This window comes from Pseudorca crassidens, chromosome 4 (assembly GCF_039906515.1).
Source record: "Pseudorca crassidens isolate mPseCra1 chromosome 4, mPseCra1.hap1, whole genome shotgun sequence".
In the NCBI taxonomy this organism is placed as follows: domain Eukaryota; kingdom Metazoa; phylum Chordata; class Mammalia; order Artiodactyla; family Delphinidae; genus Pseudorca; species Pseudorca crassidens.
Genome location: NC_090299.1, coordinates 991,505 through 1,008,427, shown reverse-complemented (window position 1 = coordinate 1,008,427; position 16,923 = coordinate 991,505). Strand labels below are relative to the sequence as shown.

The following is a 16,923-nucleotide window of genomic DNA, read 5'->3' as shown; positions in this document are numbered from 1 at the left end:
GAGCCAGGGCACGAAAGGGGGACAGGGGAGGGACAGTCCTCCAGCACGACGGGGCACTCAGAGGACAGCACCTGTGGGGACCTGGCTGCCCCCACACCAGGCACAGCCTCCCTGCCGGCTTGCTCATTCATTCGCCCCTTCACCCCTCCACTCCTCAGGCACACGTCACGTCATCCCGTCCGCTGCGGGCAGGAGCCCTGGAGCCGGGGAAGCTGAGGGAGGCTCTGGGTGCCCGTCCGGCCGCCCGTCCTCTCTACGAGCACCCGAGTGCCAGGTCTGGGGCGGGGGCAGTTTCTCCGTGGAGTCTGGCCCACTCCTGGAGTGCTAGGCAAGTGAGGGCCGCGAGTCTAGCACTCCATGTGCCTGGATGGTGGGTGCGGCATCCACCCCACCGTGGGGTAGCCCAGAAAACCACCGGACAGGGACTGGGCTGGGGAGGAGGCAGCGGGGGCAGGTCCTGCCGTAGACGTTTTCACAGCCCCACCCGGGCTTGCCCAGACCCCCAGAGGTGATGCTGCCTGGGGTGGCCAGCCCCCCACCTGCCCTGGGCCGGGGCCCTGCCCGCTGGCCCCTCTGTAGTGGCTGGGCCTGCCCTCCACAAACTTGGGTACTGGGCCAGGCACACCGGTCTGAAGGACAGAGGAGGGGGGGAGGGGAGGACAGGCACCCCCAAAAGCTGGGCAGGGCAATAAGGAGGCGGCCCCTCGGTGAGGGTCCGGGAGACCCGGGCTCAGGAGGCCAGGCTGGACGGAGCTGACGACGTGGTCAATGCTAGTCCGGAGTCTCAGGCCGGCCCCACAGCGCCCCCTGCAGGCCGCCTGCTCTCAACGGCTCCCAGGCGGCCACGACAGCCTGGGTCGGGGCTTGGGGGCGTCGTGGAACCTGGGGGTCAGGAAAGCCGGGCCAGGGGAGCACAGGGGGCCTGGGATCTGGGGCCGGGAGCCAGGGCTGGGAAGTGAATACCTGTCCCCACACGCCCAGCCCCGCAGGTGTGCCAGCGGACACGGCCCAGCACAGCCCCCGAGAGCCTCAGCCGGGTCAGGGTGCCCCTGCCCTGACCTCGTGCAGCCCCTGCGGCCCGGCTGCTCCCCAGCATTCTCTGCCTCCCGGGCGGCCCCGGCTCTGCTGGGCCATCCCCGCTGGGACCTCCCGTAGGATGAGCCCGGCACACCCAGGGCGGCCCAAGGGGCCAGTGGGCGGGGCTCCGGGTTTGCATGCCCGGGTCACACGGGCACACACGGGCGCAGATGCCACCCGTGGGTCCTTCCCAGAGGGCGGGGTGGCTGGCCTGAGAAAGACCTTCTGCACCCTTGCCTGGCCGTGCCGCAGCCCTATTTGCTAGGACTAGGAAGGGCTGAGGGGAGTTTGGGGTTCAGCCCTGGCTGGGGGTCACTGAGTGGAAGCGTCACCTGACTTTGGGGGAGGCTGTGGCTGGAGAGAGTCCGGGGGACCGGCAGGCGGGGGCACGGAGGGTGGGGCTCGGGGGGCAGCCCGGTGGTCCGTCTGCTCTGGCCAGTCCCCCGCGCTCCCATCCCCCCCGGGGACTCAGCCATGTGGCTGGCAGCCCCTGGCCACAGAAGGCCCAGGCGAAGCCCACTGAAAGGACCGAGACCAACCAGGGTGGCCCCAGGTGGACCCTCTCGGGGGTAGGGGTGGGCAGTGGTGCCCCGCAGACCTGGGCTTCTTCATGAGGTGGGGCGCCAGCTCGCGGTGAGGACAGGCGGGCAGTGGGGGGCCTCGGGCTAGGCGGCCCCAGTGGTGGCGGGGGTCTTAGTCTGCTGTGCCGCCACAACAAAATACCACACGCTGGGGGCCTGAAACAGCAGACGTTTATTTTCTCATAGTCCTGGAGGCTGGAGGTTCAAGATCAGGGTGGCAGCCGGTTTGCTTCAGGGCGAGGCCCTGCTTCCTGGCCTGCAGACGGCCGCCTTCTCGCTGTGCCCTCACAGTGAGGGTGGAGAGGTCTGGTCTCTTCCTCTTCACGTAAGGACACTGGCCCCATCACGGGGACCAGCCCTAATCTTCCCCCACCTCCTGATTCCATCGCCTTGGGGTTAGGGCCTCCACACGTGAATTTTGGGGGGACACAAACATCTGTTCCTTAACAGTGGGGTTCCAGGTCCCCACCACACCGCGGGGAGGGGCTCGCTGACCCTGTGTCTGATAATTCTTCCCTCCCGCTCAGCAAGGAGGCCTGGGCCGCGGCCCCAGGACAGCTCCGTTTCCGCCGTCCCCGCCCTGGCAGGAGGCCCCTTGGCCCGCGGCGGCGATGTGCAGGGGCGCAGGGGTGCGGAAGCCCAGGCCGCGGCTGCGTGCCCGGCTCGGGTCATGTTTACCCTCGGGAGCCCAGTGCCAGGGCCCCCACCCGGCCTCGCAGCCCTAAGTTGACTCGGCCTCCAGGATAAACACCCATTCAGCCACACAAGGCCCCTTTGTCCAGGACGAGGCTCCTGGCCCAGGACGCTGCCCGGCGGCCCGTGTCCTCAGCGTGGCCAGCCGCCCCTTGTGGCCTTCTCTGGGCAGATGCCTGGCCTGGCTCAGAGGCCCCAGCTGGGGACGGGGCCCTGGGCGGCCCTTGGAGTGGCCAGAGAGGCCAGGCAGGCTGAGCTGGGTGTGGAGATTGCCCCTCCAGGCCCTGTCAGAGCAGCCCTGACCCCCCAAACAGCAGTGCGTCCCTGCAGCCGTGTGGCCACCATGCCCTCTCGGCCAGGCACACCTGAGGGACGTAAGGACGCCGGGGAGCTGCAGCGGGGTGGCGGGTGGGCCCGGGAGCTGCAGGCCCCATCCTGCCCCTTGCCCACCCAGGCCCCTGTGGCTCCTCCCAGGCAGAAGAGGGGCTGCCCACACCCGCATCCCGCTGCTGGCCACTGGTCCCTGTGAGCTCAGCGTCTTTATCTGTGAAACGTCCTCCGCAGGCTTTGGTAGCTTCTCAGCTTCTAAACTCCCCCCGGGTGGGAGTGTGTCCCACTTCTGTCTGGGGTGGAAGTGAGATGGGGGGTGCCTATCCGGGAGCAGGATGGGGGCTGTGCTGAGGCAGGGGGTGAAATGGAGGTTCCTATGCAGAGAGGCGTGGCATGGGGTGGGAGTGGGGAAGGGGCTCCAGGGTTTGGGGGCGGCACACGGAGAGCAGGAGCCTGAGTCACTCTGGGGAGGGGGCCCAGCGTGGTGAGGAATCATAGACCCCTGAGCAGAGAAGCCGGTCATCACGGGCAGCGGGCCTGCCTGCAGGAGGCTGAGGGGAGGCCTCTGCGTAAGAAGAGCACGCATACTTAGGCCTCGAGGGCCTCCAGCCTCCTTTCCGGAGGGCCCAGTCCTGGGGCTGGCCTGGGCGGGGCTGGTGGGGGGCCCCCGGAGCCAGTGCCCCAGCCACGCCTGGCTGGGTCGGGGGTGTCAAAGGATGCTCCTCCAAGTAGTGGCTTTTACGCAGAGAGGTGACGGCCCTGCGGCAAGGTCCTGCTGGCCCACCCGGGGGCTTGGCCCTGACGCCGGGAGCCACACGAGGACCGCGTGGGACTCTGGTTAGAAAATGACCCTCTGGCAGTTGTACTGAGAATGGGGGCAGTTGGGGGACCCAGAGGGGTCCCAGGAGGCCGGACAGGAGGTGCCACAGGGACAGGGGAGATGGTGGGGCTGGAGCACAGGGGGCCGTGGGGGGCCTGGAGCCTGGGCTCCTGCCTGGCCTTTTGTCACTCTGACGTGCTGAGGACAAATGCGCTGGGTGCCCCTGGGGCCCACGGAGGGGGCGCTCCTCAGTGGGACTGTTCTCAGGTTCCCGTCCCCGTGCTGCAGCCCGTGGCCGGCAGCGACCCCTGGTGGTGGCCAGCCTGTCGCTGCAGCCCACCGCGGGTCCGTCCCTCACTGGCGCTGGGATGCTGGGGGCGGGATGTGCGGGGGCCGGGATGCTGGGGGGCCGACGCGGGGGGCCGATGCGAGGGGGGGCGGATGCGGGGGCCCGGATGCTGGGATGCGGGGTCGGTATGCGAGGGGCCCGGATGCGGGGTTAGGGATGCTGGGGGGCGGATGCGGGGGGTGGGGCGGATGAGGGGGGCGGGCCTCTGGTATGGGGCTGGGGTGGAGGCAGTGGTTGGTGTGGGGGCTCGCTGAGGGGAAAGCGCCCTTGTGTCGGAGGTTCCCCTCGGGACTGGTGCCCTCTGCCTGCTCCAGCAGCCCCCAGGAATAGGGTGGACATGCAGACTGAGGAATGGCTCCAGGGCTCAGAGTTTCAGAGACCAGTCTGGCCAGCTCTCTGCCCGCCTGTGTCCAGGGTCCCCTGATGCCCTGCAGGCGGGGACCTGCCCAGTTCAGAGGGTCTCCCGGGGGCTGTCTGGCCCCCACTGCGCCCGTGCCAGGGCCTCACCTCCACCCTCCAAGCGTTCCCCCCTGCCCTCAGTGAGCAAGGGACCATGATAAGGACAGTGCTGCAGCCAGTGTCCAAGGGTCCAGTGAGCATGTACTGCGGGCCCCTCCTCTGGAGCAGGCCCTGAGGGGCTGAGATGCAGCCCACTGGGGCTGGGGGTGCACAGACCCCCCACTTTGAGACGTTCTTACCTCTGAGCCTTTGGAGGCAGAGCTTCTGTTAGGAGCTTCGAATGTCTGTCCATGGAGGGTTCTCCAGAGAGACAGCCAGAGGAGACCCATCTGCCCTCGAACATTTCACCCCCTCCGTCTTCTCGGGTCTGTCTCAGGAGACTGTGGGGTCCTACTGGGGGGCAGGCTGGAAACCCAGGCGGGAGCTGCTGGTCCCGAGACGGACCCCTCCTCCCTTGTGGGCTGGAGGAGGCCTCCACACCGCCGAGGACAGGTCGGTGCTACCACGGCAGGCGTGAACCTGGCATGGCTACAAACACCCTGAACATCTCGGTGAGTGTTCGACTACCGGGGGCTGCGGCCTCGCCAGGTGACACAAAGCCAACTGCCGTGCGGCTGCCTTGGTTGGCTTTCTTCCTCGAAGACTTGAGTGTGTCTGGATTCTGATCTGTGGCCGAGGCAGAGACACAGCCCCCACCCCTGACCACAGAGCCGACCAGGCAGATGGGGTGGGGCCGGAGCCCACTCGGCTGACCCCTGGGAGGGGCTGCCTGCCCGCCCAGCCACCCGCCTACCCCTCGGGCAGCTGTGAGGTGAGGGGCAGGGAAGGGCCAAAGGCACAGAGGGGACAGCAGCTGTGGTCGGTTCAGCCAGAGACTGTCCCTTTAACGAAGACCAGGAGAGCTCTATTGCTTAGACTTAAGGGAAACTTTATTTATTCTTCCTAAAGCAACCTAGTTTAAAAACGAGTTGAGGTTAACAGAGAAGAAAAACCCAGACAGGCAGACACACAGACAGACACACAGACAGACGGGGGGACGGCACAGGTCGGGGCTGCTACATCAGATTCTCTCCATCTTGGAAATGAGGTCGTCACAGATTCTGGTCAGTTCATCGTTTTCTTTAGTCTGAAGGAGGAGAATCAAATCCCTAGATCTCTCCCAGCGCTCGGAGCTGGGAGCAGGCCCAGAGCTTCTAGAACCAGGAGGGCTGCTCTTCCCCCACTCCGCCTGGACCCGTGGGTCCCCTGTGCCCACCTTCTGCTCAACGACCTTCTCCAGCGAGTGGACGCGCATCTGCTCCTTCCTCAGGACTGCCTGCAGCGCCAGGGCCTCCGCTTGGGCCTTGCTCCGGACCTGGGTGATCTCTTCGTTCGCCCTGGAGCAGCAGAGGGGCTGGGCTGAGCCCACGGGGGACCAGACCCCTCCCGAGGGAGCCTCCTGCACCCTCCCGCCTGACACTCACAGCTGGAGCTTCTCCTCCGCGTGGGCCTTCAGCGCCTGGTACCTCTGGCCCTCCTTCTCGATCCTGCCTATGTAATCCTCAACACACTTCTTCAGCGACTCTTCATTCTGGGAGGAAGAGCAGACGCTGAGCCCTGAGCTCAGGGCCCAGGCTCTCTGGGTCATTCGTGGAGCAGCAGTGGGCCAGGCTACAGGGGAAGAGCTCTTCCCGTTTCCTTCCGGAGACGCCAGCACTCACACAGCCCCAGGCCTCCTCTCATCCCGCGGCTCAGGAGGCCTCCGGATGCGGGGCCTGACCCCCCGCCCCCGAGGGGACCCTGTCCGGCACACAAGAGCCCTATGTCCAGGCACCTCAGGGGAAAGCAGGCCGGGCCCCAGGTCCACGGAACAGCCCCTGCCCTCCTGCCCCCCAGCCCTGTGCTTTGGGGGCCGGGTCTCCTGCTGCCCCAGGAGGGACACAGCAGTCTCTGCACAGGCCACACAGGGACAGCCTCGTGGGCACGCATGTCCGGCAGTAGGCAACAAAGCCGAGAGCTGAGAGTGCAGGTAGGAGGAGGGCTGAAGCCTGGGCCCACACCCCCGGGGGGGCCTCTCCTTTCTTCCCAGACTCAACACCAAGGCTCAGCTCACCCCCTCTTCCTGCAAGGCCCCCAGCCTCTCCCCGTCCCTGCTTGTCACGCTGCCCCACTGGCAACAATGCCGACCCCGCCGTCCCCGGGGCCTCTTGCCGGCCGGGCACCCACCGTGCGGTAGCCTTCGATCACTTCCTTCTGTTTCTCAAACCGCTTGAAGAGGTCGGAGAACGACTTCTCCGTGGAGTGCAGGTCTGCAGTCAGCTGGTCTCTGTCCCTCAGAACCTTCTGGATCTCGGCTTTGGCAAGCTCCTTCTGTTTCTGAGCCTCCTCTTAAAGGAAGGCCAGCGCCCGGGATCAGCGGGCGGCCAGCAGGTGGCGCCACAGACGACCAGCGCTAGGAGGGCCCCCTGGGGCGCTGACCAGCCCCGCTCTCGGGACCTTCCAGGGCAGGACCTGGGGGCCCCAAGTGCCCTGAAAACAGCTGTTTCCTCAACACCAGCTCCACCCGGAAGCCGAGGGAGCGGACAACGAACCCAGGGCCTGACTGAAGAGCCCAGGCCACACCTACCCCACACTCAGGGCCTCCAGCCCCAGCCCGGACACACCCGGTGCCCAGCACCCACGGAGACTGCAGCTGGACGCACGGCCCCGAGGGCAGGGGTCAGACCGCGGGTGCAGCGCCCAATGGAGGGACCCAATCTGTTCGCCGCCACAGCCCCGGATGCCAACTCGGGGCCCGGCCAACCTGAGGGCTGATGAGCACCCGGGGCCCAGCACCCCCCGGCCTCCCTGACTGCCAGCTGCCCCAGCCCAGGGACTCACCCATCGCCTGGTACACGGTCCCCTCAAACGCGTCCATGATTTTCCTGTGGAGGAGAGCAGATGCCATGAGCCCCGAGAGTGCGTCGTGGGGTCCTGGGCAGCCAGCACGCAGACTCACCCCATCTCCAGGATCTTTTCCTGCAGCGCCGTGCACCTGACCCTAAGCGCCTCGTTCTCCTTCTGTGTCGCCCCAACCTGTGCAGACCACACACCTGAGTTGGCGCCAGTGTCCTCCCGTGCTGGGGTCTCCCGCCCCACTCAGCAGACATTGCAGTGCTGGGGGGTCGGCGTGTGGTGGGTGCACGGGTGGGACACCTCCCGACACAGGCAGAGCGGTAGAGCAGCTTGCGGGGGAGAGCCCCGCGGCAGAGAGGACACCACCTGAAGACGGCTGGCAGGGGCCAGGAGCTCCTGGGCCCAGCGTGGCCCGGCGCACAGGCCTCCCTGAGAGGGGACCAGCGGACGCCACCCAGGGCATCACCAAGGCAGCAAGGGGACTTGGGGGCCGCTACCCCCTGGGCAGCTCAGAGCGGACACCCAGACCCTCGCTTGTGAACAGGTTCTGCAAGAGACACTGGGTGGAAACGCAGGACACTCAGCTGCCTGGGCGCCTGGCTCGGGGGTCGGTGAGTGGCCGCCTGCGACCCTGCCTGCACGGTGTGAGCAAAAGGCCAGCGCGCAGAGCTGCCACCCCGCTCCCCGAGGCTCTTCAGAGCAGCCTGCAGGTGCCACGCCCAGGGCTGCAGCCAGCAGGTGGGGGCCGCTCGCTGGGCACCTCCCCTCACCCCCCCTTGCCCTCACCGCAGTGTCCAGGTCCTTCTGGCTGTACTGCAACACGTCCACAATGGGCCCCACGGGCAGCAGCGGAGCCCTGGGTCCGAGGTCACAAGGAGCTGGGCCGAGCGTCTGCAGGCGACAGAGACCAGCTGGGCCGCAAGCTCCCCTGGCACTCCTCTCTGCCCCGTCGGCTCCCCAGATGGCACAGTGCAGCCCCCCTCAGCCCAACAGACCCCTTAAGCCTTCAGATCCACAGCACATGAAAGTCGGGCCATTAGAACAAGTGTCTCTTTACACCACAGAGGGGATGAACCACTTACGGGAACGTCCGGGGCTCCTGCAAAGTCCAGGTCTAGCAGCTGCGCCTCCGGGGGGCTTCCCGAGGAATGCGCGTCTGTGCCCCGTGCACTGAGACCAGAAGAGAACACGCATGCTGTCTGCGTGCGTAGGGGTCGGCCCAGACTCTCCCCCAGGGCCACGGGGTCAATATTCGGGACACATGGGCCATGCGGCCTATCAGGCTGCCCACCTCTGCTGTCGGAGGGGCTGCACGGGCACAGAAGAGCACAGACCCGCTTACAAACTTGTTTACGAGCTCGGCCAGGGCAGCTGGGGCCCGGCCACTGTCTCTGCCCCCCTCCCTGCGGCAGGGCACTCCCATCGTCACACGGCCTGCGTGGATCGGATTCCCGCCCGCCCCAGCGCACCTGCTGGGCTCCGGGGCCACAGGCGCCGGCCCCCGGGGGCTGTCCTGCAGCAGTGGGTCAAACTTAAGGTACAAGGACTGCTTCCTCAGGGCCGACTCCTTAAACTGCAGGGAAGGAAGCAGGGTCACCGGGGCCCCCGACACGACAGCCTCCACGCCCCGCCCCACGTCGCGCCCGGGAGCCGCCCTGACCCGAGTGGCCTGCGGGGCAGAGCGGCGGAAGCAGCCGGGCCGTCCGCCACGTCCGGTCAGAGGTGGATACCGCTCGCAGTTGAGGAATCGCGGCCCGGGGCTGTTCTAGAAAGAGCCCCTTTTGAGACTGGCACTTGAGGAAAGGCCGCCGCGAAGGCGCCGGGAACTTACCGAGGACGCCCCGAACTGCTCCAGGTAATCCACCTCGGCCCCTGTGCCTAGAACTGAAAAGGAGGCGCCAGCTGCCAGCCGCATCCCACCGCCAGCACTCGGCTGTGCGCTCGGAGCGGCACCCTCCCCGCCCACCCTGACCAACAGCCCTTTGCTACAGAGCGGGGCTGCTGTCCGCAGGCTCAGGACGCTTGGGGCTGTACGGCTCCGTGGGGCCGTGCCGTGTCCCGCAGGGTGTTGACAGCACTCCTGGGGGCGTGACAACCAGAAGCGTCCACTGGGGTCCAAATCGCCCCGGTTGAGAACCACTGTGTAAAACCACTCTAAAAGAGTCCTTTAATTTCTGATAATATGACCTTTGCTTAAAAAACCTAAGGGTCACTCACACCATAGACAAAAACTAACTCAAAACGGATCAAAGACCTAAATATATGAGCTAAAACCATAAAATTCTTGGAAGGAAACACGAGGGCAAATCTCCATGACACTGGATTCGGCAGTGATTTTTTAGAATTGACCCCAAAAGCACAAGCAGCAGCAGAACAGATTGGGCTGCAAAGTGAACGTTTGTGCTTCCAAGGACACCATCGAGAAAGTGGAGAGAGGGACTTCCCTGGTGGTCCAGTGGTTAAGAATCTGCCTGCAGGGGACGTGGGTTTGATCCCTGGTTGGGGAACTAGGATCCCACATGCCGCGGAGCAACTAAGCCCGCGTGCCACAACTACAGAGCCCGGGTGCCCTCATGAAGATCCCGAGTGCCGCAACTAAGACCCGATGAGCCAAATGAAGAAAGAAAGAGAATTTTTGTGAGTCATGTATCCAAAGAAGAATTCTTACCTAGGTTATACGGGAAATCTTTACAACTCAATTAAGAAACAGGCAAAGGAGCAGAGCAGATGCTCCTCCAGAGGAGACACGAAAGGTCAATGTCAGTCAGCAGGGAAACGCCGACACTGCACTGCACACCCACCGGGACAGTGGGGTGCAGACCCGGACCCTCAAACCATGCGGGGGCAGAGTAGAGGGTGCGGACCCCGCACGGAACAAACAGTTACACAGTGTTACCACGTCCCCTTCAGGGTACGTCTGCCCCAAAGAGATGGGAAACGTACGCTCACACAAAACGTGTACGTAAGTGTTCCCAGCAGCCTCGTTCCTACGAGCCAAAGAGTGGAAATCAACTGGTAAAGAAAGAAACAAGATGCGGTCTATCCACACGGGGGATATTACTCAGCCATAAAAGGAAGTCCTCACACAATGTGACACGAGGGACTTGGAAACATCACAGGACACAAACCCCGAGTCACGTGTCTAGGGTCCCTGGCCGGGGAGCAGGCTGCCCCAGTGGAGCTGATCCACGGTTCCTGGTCCCGCCCGCACAGGGACCACAATGGCCCTGCCACACAGAAACCCTACACTCGTCTCCTGCCTTCTCTAGGCCTGGGGGTTTTAAGTAACCAAAACTGAGATCCCGGCGTGCTGCCTCCTGTCCTGTAAAGCACCTCAGTTGGAAGTCCTCACTGAAGGCAGCTCAGACCTGCGACTCTTCCACCCCCTCATCCAGGGTGCGTGGATGGGCAGGGCTTCTCCTTTTATCTCTACGGGGTCTCGTCTTAAACAGCACTTTGATTCAGCGAGTTCCCGCTGCCTCCTGTGTCTGTATCTGTACCGCCTGGGTCAGTCAGGCCTGCTGCCTGTTTTTCTAAGTTGGCCTAAAATATATATATTTTTAATATCACAGATCTTATTCCTGTTCTCCTGAAAACGCCCATGGTTGATAAACCAGAAGTTTCCATGGGAATCACTCAAGTCAGGGGACGGGGCTGCCCGCACGATGACCGCCTGCGGGCGCCATGGAACACGGTTCTAGCACCCCGGCCTCGAGGACGGGTGAATGACGTACCCTCGGCGGGGTCCCAGAAGTGCTCCCCACTCAGGTCCAGGCCGGGCTCCGGCCCCCGGGGGGTTGCAGGTATGGGGTCAGTGGGCACGGTTGGTGGCTCGCTGCCCGGGCTGCTGGTTGGAGCCGATGCCCCCGAAGCGTCTGTGGTCCCTTCCTGGAAGGGAGGTTGGGGTCACCGCAGGGGCTCATCAAGATGAGTGGGCGTGGGGGGAGCAAGGGAAGCAGCGTGTCCCACCCCACAGCCCCGGGCACCACCGGCCTGCCTCTGCCCCATGACGACCCGCAGACGTGGCAACAGCATGAGGACGCCCGCCCACACCCGTACCTCGCCCGCCGCTTCTGCGGTCCCTGCCGAGGTCTGCAACGCCGGTGTGTCATCCGCCGAGGCCAAGGGCACCTGCCTAAAGAGACGGGGTCAGCAGGGCCCGCGCCCCACACCTCCCCCCGTCCTGCACCGAGCTGCCACCAGCACCCCCCCGCCCAGGAGCCAGGCTTGAGACCCAGCCGGGTGGCCACGCAAAGCCATCCCCCAACCTCACCTGCAAGAGCATCGCTCCTCAGAAGCAGACAAGGCACTCTGAGGTCATCTCAACTCAAGAGAAAGCAAACCACAAGGATCCGCTTATCCTTTTTACCAGGAAACTGCAACAGCAGCCGATGCTGGACGGCTGGGCGCACCCTCGGCCCCTGAGCGGCGTCCCCGGGGAGGCGGGGCTCACGCCGGGAGACGGCTCCCCCGAGCTGCGCTGCGGGAATCCTGGGGCTCTCGGCTAGGTATCTTGCTAGACCTTCCGGATGCATCACAGGGAACGCATCTCAGACAGCGTGGGCACCCCCTCCCCGCTATTCCCCAAGAGCTGTGGCAGCTGCCCTGGGGCCCCTGCTCAGGGCTGCAGGTGGCATCTCTGGTCTCGTGCCCACCACTGCCACCCCGTGCTCACCGGCTTGGAGACGAGGTCTCTGTGGCCGGCCCGCTCTTGGGGTGCTCTGGGGGCCGGGCCTCTCCGTCACCTCCGGTGGGGTTACAGTCTGGGTCGTCCAGCTTGTCCCGGTCCAGGCTGTTGGACCCGCAGGGAGGGGGATCGGGACCCTCGCCCGCCTCCACGAGGGCCTTTTCCTCCTTTTCCTGCCTCGCCTCTGGTCTCCTCGAGGGAGGTCTGAGAGCCGGGGTCTTCCCTCGTTTCCTCAGTGGGGGCGGCCCTTTGATGGTGCCGTCAGAAAAGTCAAATTCCAGCCTTACGGGCTCACTCCTCAAAGAGTCGGCCGTTTGCCCTTCGGCCTCCTCCTTCTGAGGACTGGGGAACGTGGCACCTCCAGCCTCCACGGGGCCAGCTGGGGCCTCGCTAGGCAGGTCCATGAGGGGCTCTGCTCCGCGGGCTCCGCCGGGGTGGGTACCAGGAGCTGAAGCGGCCCCGGCAGAGGGCGCAGGGAGCCCGCTCGAGTTTTCTCCTGTGGCTCTCAGCGGGTCCTCTGTTCTGTCCTGGGATGCCATCCCGGGAGGGTCTTCTAGAATTGTGGAGGTAGAGGTAGCACTTTTCTCTAAGGAATGAGGATGGACGTGTTCTTCCTGGGTGGGCTCAGGGCTGCCTGACGTTTGTCCCGGAGATGCCTCTGGGGTTTCAACACTTTCGGGCATCTGGGAAGAGCTTGCAGGATCCAGGCAGGCCTGGGGAGCCGAGGAGGGCTCGCTGCGATGCCTGTCGTCAGAGGCCGGTCTCATGTCCTCTGAAGCGGGGTTGGCATCGGCCACTGCTGGTTTCTGGAGAATTCCATTGGTCGTTCTAGTGTCTGTTTCCTTGGTGAACTGTTGGCTTTTTAGAAAGACGGAGTTAGCACTAAAGAACCAGTTAGGTTTTTAGTTAGAGTTTAGTCCACGTGAAAACATTAGCTAAACACAGGAAAAAAAAAAAAGAGCATTTGGCCAACCCTCTCCTCAAGATTAACCTTCACAAGTACGTTCCCACAACTCAGTGCTGGCGGGCCACCTAGAGACACAGGTGACTGAGAGAGAGGAGGAACCTGACTGACAACACCCAAGGCTGAGGTCCTCCACGCCGGCCTATTTTCCCCTTTTGGTTGGGGACCACCAGCTACGCGGCCAGGGACAGTCAGGGCACACCAGGGTCAGGCTTCCCGCTGGAGAAAGAAAGGCCAGGTCAAGGACGCTGACTTCACAAGGAGCAGGGCCCAGCTCCCGGGTCCTCCTGGCCCCTCCATGGCCCTGCTCTGTGGCTGGAGCAGCTCAGACCCAGGGGCCAGGAGGCAGCATCTGAACGGCTGGGTTTCCCTTCCCTCCTGGGGATTGTTACAAAAGAACAGTATTTGAGTCACTCTAATCTCACTCAGCTGAATCTCAAAATGAAAACTAAAAAACTGAAGTTGAAAAGTAGCAAGGAAACCTGGGGAGAGGGGGAGACTCCGGTTTGAGGAGTTTCTAGCCATGGGGAGATACTCGGCACAAGGACATTTCACTGGAGCGAGGTGAAGGGTATGTTAGTGACCTTTTGCTTTTATACCTTTCTCTGCACATTTGAAATCCATTTAAAAGAAAAAGCAAGATTTGAACAGTTTAAGTCAGCAAAAGTCAGAACGAAATGTGCCAGTGAGGCCCCTTCCCACTCTGGATGTAGAGGGTCCCTGGGGGCGCCAGCTGGGTTAATTCAGCCTCATCTGGGGGTGAAGGGCCACCGCCAGGGTCCTCGTCTCCAGACGGAGGCAGGAAAAGCCTTGGCATTCACACTGTCGACCACCTCACGCAAGCCAACCACCTAATGCCAGGCGAGGCTGCAAAGAAGCTTCTGCTGGTTAAAGTCAAGTGTTTCAAATCTGACTCGTCAGGCCACACGTGTTCTGGTCAGATTACACAACACACGGGTTCCTCTGCCTTTAGCGGTAAGAGCTATCTGTAAGCTTTCTCCAGGGCTTGCCGCTGAGGACAGGAGACGGACCTGCAAGCAGGAGACCCCAGTGGAATGCTAAAAAAGAAGCAAAACCACAGAGCGTCCCTCCTTGGAGATTCGGCCAGGACATTTCATGAAGTTAGAGAAACAAAACCAAGGCCAATTTGTTGGCAAGAGCACAACAGAGGAGCAGAATGTGAAGTTTAAACTTCCTGTTTTATTATTCACTTTTCCAACAACAAATGACTTTGGCGGTGCTCTGGGCCGCACACTACACAGACCCAGAGCGGAGACCAGGAGGAGCCCAACCGGATGTGGCGGGTGAAACAGCCTTCTCCTGCCAAGTCCATCGGAGAGGTTACAAATTGCAGTACATCAAACAGTGCCAATACTTACTTCTCTTTCTGGGTCCAGACTTGATGACAGTTTTCTAATCCAACGGTGTCGCCCAGAGCAAAGCAAGCTTCAAGCTTGCTGCCCGTGCTGGGACTTAAAATCCTGTGTGTCTGCGGATCCCGCAGAGGTGTCTGAAAAGTAACCTGTTGGGGAGGGAGGAGGGCACCTGTTCAATAATTCAAGTCTTCAAGCACCACGCTGGCAGCACCATGCCCTGCCCTGCCAGCTCAGTAAGTCACCAGGAAAGCAGGTGACCTCATGTGTGACGCACGGTAGATAGTACGCAGAGGCAAGACGTGCTTACCTTCATAGCTTTGGCTGTGCTCTTAGGTGGTACGTTTTCTTTCTGTGACAGACGGAGAACAGATGATCTTCCGGTAAGTTCCAGTGGTGAAAACAGGAAGTCGCAGTTTTCTGTACTTTTGTCACCAGTGACATTTTCGTCACTGAAGACGTGCAGACTCATTCTGAAAAGCAGATAGTTTTGTGTCAGGAGTAGGGCAGTGACACCGCGTTGTCTGGACGCACATATGTGAAAGTGACAGCTGAACCCACAGTGCTGCAAGGAGGACGTCCACCTTCCTGCACAGGTGGGTCACACCTCAGGCAGTGTGTCCTCTGCCAGGCCGTCCCCATCCTGCTCTGGGGGAGCTGCCACCTCCCAGGAGCAAGAGCTAGAGGGGCTTTCAGCCCACAGGGCAAGAAGGAAGACCCAAGTGCTCGAAATAACTCGAACTTTGTGGGTAAAAGTTGGGAGACAGATAGGAGCTGATCTGTGGCAAAACTGCAAGGGGCAGAGGAAGCCTGGGCCTCCCCACAGGCCTCAGCGTCAGAGGTGGAGCAGCTGCCAAGTTAGTGGACAACAAAGCAGGAGGGGGGACCTCCCTGGTGGTCCAGTGGGTAAGGCTCTGCGCTCCCAATGCAGGGGGCCTGGGTTCGATACCTGGTCAGGGAACTAGAGCCCGCATGCAAGCTGCAACTAAGAGTTTGCGTGCTGCAGCTAAGACCCGACACAGCCAAGGTAAATAAATGAAAAAGTAATGCAATAAAATGCTATTTCAAAAATATAAAAAAAGAGAGAGAAGGAGAAAGAAAAAAGAGAATTAAAAAAAAAGTGAAGCAGAAGGGCACAGCAGCTTGCTGTCCACCCACGGGGCTGGGAAACAAGGACTGGACTAGGGCGTCAGGAGGGCCGAGGCTCAGAGGAGGAGCTAGAGGAAGGAACAAGCAGCAGGTGCAGAGCCACTTGGGGGGAGTCGAGGAGCTTCTGCACCAGCGGCCTCCAGTGGGGCCCAGGAGGTTCTAGAACAATCCCATTCCTCCTTCCGAAGCCCTCATAATGGCCAACACCGTGGCGTTCCCAGCTTCGGAGACACCAGAGCACTGGGCATTGACCTGCCCGGGGCACTACAGGTCTTTGCTGGCAGTGGGGGCCCTGGGGACTGCCTGGAAGAGACAAGGTGGCTGGGGCAGGGAGAGAAAGGGTGTCCTGAAAAGAGGTGAGCTCAGCGTGGGAGGTCAGGGTGACGAGCCACCTGGAAGGGCGCTGCGTGTGAACAGGGAGGGCTCACAGGGAAGGGGGCGGCCAGAGCTCTGGCACCGCGCCAGGGTGGAGTGGTCTGCCCTGGCTCGAGAGCAGCCCGCACCTGCAGCGTGGAAGCGGGCAAGATACGCCCAAGCCAAGCGTCACTGTTAGGTTTGGCCTGAGCAACGGGGTAAAACGGGAAAGGGGGCTGGATGGCTGGAGGACACAGAAGGGAGACATCAAGTCGGAAGACCCCCGTCGCCTGGGGAAGGTGGGAGAGCAATGACAGCAGCCTTTAGGGCTTTGGTTTCTATAATGATGGGGCCACGGAGGGGGCTCCTGAGCAGAGGGACCCGGGCCAGGCGGGGAGGAGGGCTGGTGGCCGGGGGCGAGCGGGTTCTCCGGAATCAGCGGGGCGGGGAGCGTGGAGCCCAGGTTTCCAAAGCAGGTGCGTCAGGAGTCAGGTGCTGCAGGAGTCGGTGAAGGCTCTCAGGTGGGGCTGCGCCCAGAGGAGGGGCCGGAACTAGGAGGCCTGCCTTTGGCGCAGAGCTGCAAGCCCGCGGGTATTCAGAGGCGGAGACGTGTCTCTGCAGGTCACAGCCACGGGCGGTTTGCGGCTGGACGAGGTCACCGGGATAGGGAGAGGAGAGGCCGGCGCAGCGGGCCGGAGGGGCCTCCTGGAGGGCGACATAGGAGCCACCAGGCGTCTCTAGAGGCAGGGGCGGGAGCCTATCGGCTCCGCTTCCGTTTGCGCCCGGGCGGGCGGGACGAAGGCAGTCGAGAGAGGACCCTGAGGAGGGGCCCAGACGGCGGGCAGGGCGGAGCCGCGGGACGAGCCGGAGGGGGCGTAGGCCCACGTCCAGGGTGGCCGCCAGCACGGCAGGCAGAGACCCGAGGCCAGGCCAGAGGCGGGACCGGAGCCCCGAGCCCGGACCCCACCACCGCCTTACCTGTCGGCCGCCGCACGGAACCAAGGAAGCGGGAGACGAGGAGTCCGGGAGCCCCTCTGCCCGCCACCGATTCAAATACCGACGGTTGGCGCGCGCGGCCAATCAGCGCGTGGATGGGGCGGGACGAACGGGCGCCGCCAGCCAATGGGAGGTCGAGTCACAGGTCACGCCCACGAGGAGGTTCCGCTTCCGGGGTGACGGCACGCTGGGCGCGGCGGTCGCCGGATTTCTCGGT

General features: G+C 63.1%; 1 protein-coding gene across 2 annotated transcripts; it reads right to left on the bottom strand.

Annotated features, from left to right (window-relative positions):
• Nucleotides 1–5,220: 5,220 nt before the first annotated feature.
• Nucleotides 5,221–16,847, bottom strand: TACC3 (transforming acidic coiled-coil containing protein 3). Of its 2 annotated transcripts, none has more exons than XM_067734836.1 (16): nucleotides 16,689–16,847; nucleotides 14,518–14,680; nucleotides 14,214–14,356; nucleotides 11,859–12,728; nucleotides 11,243–11,318; nucleotides 10,918–11,071; nucleotides 9,015–9,067; nucleotides 8,653–8,756; nucleotides 8,266–8,491; nucleotides 7,970–8,074; nucleotides 7,287–7,363; nucleotides 7,169–7,212; nucleotides 6,515–6,675; nucleotides 5,773–5,879; nucleotides 5,565–5,685; nucleotides 5,221–5,435 (listed from the first exon to the last, which is right to left on the bottom strand). In XM_067734836.1, the coding sequence occupies exons 2-16, from the start codon at nucleotides 14,677–14,679 to the stop codon at nucleotides 5,370–5,372; spliced, it is 2,469 nt and encodes an 822-aa protein (XP_067590937.1). In that variant the 5' UTR covers nucleotide 14,680; nucleotides 16,689–16,847; the 3' UTR covers nucleotides 5,221–5,369. The 2 variants fall into 2 exon arrangements, with proteins under 2 accessions (XP_067590937.1, XP_067590938.1); XM_067734837.1 differs by having other exon boundaries at nucleotides 8,266–8,353.
• Between the last annotated feature and the right edge of the window lie 76 nt (nucleotides 16,848–16,923).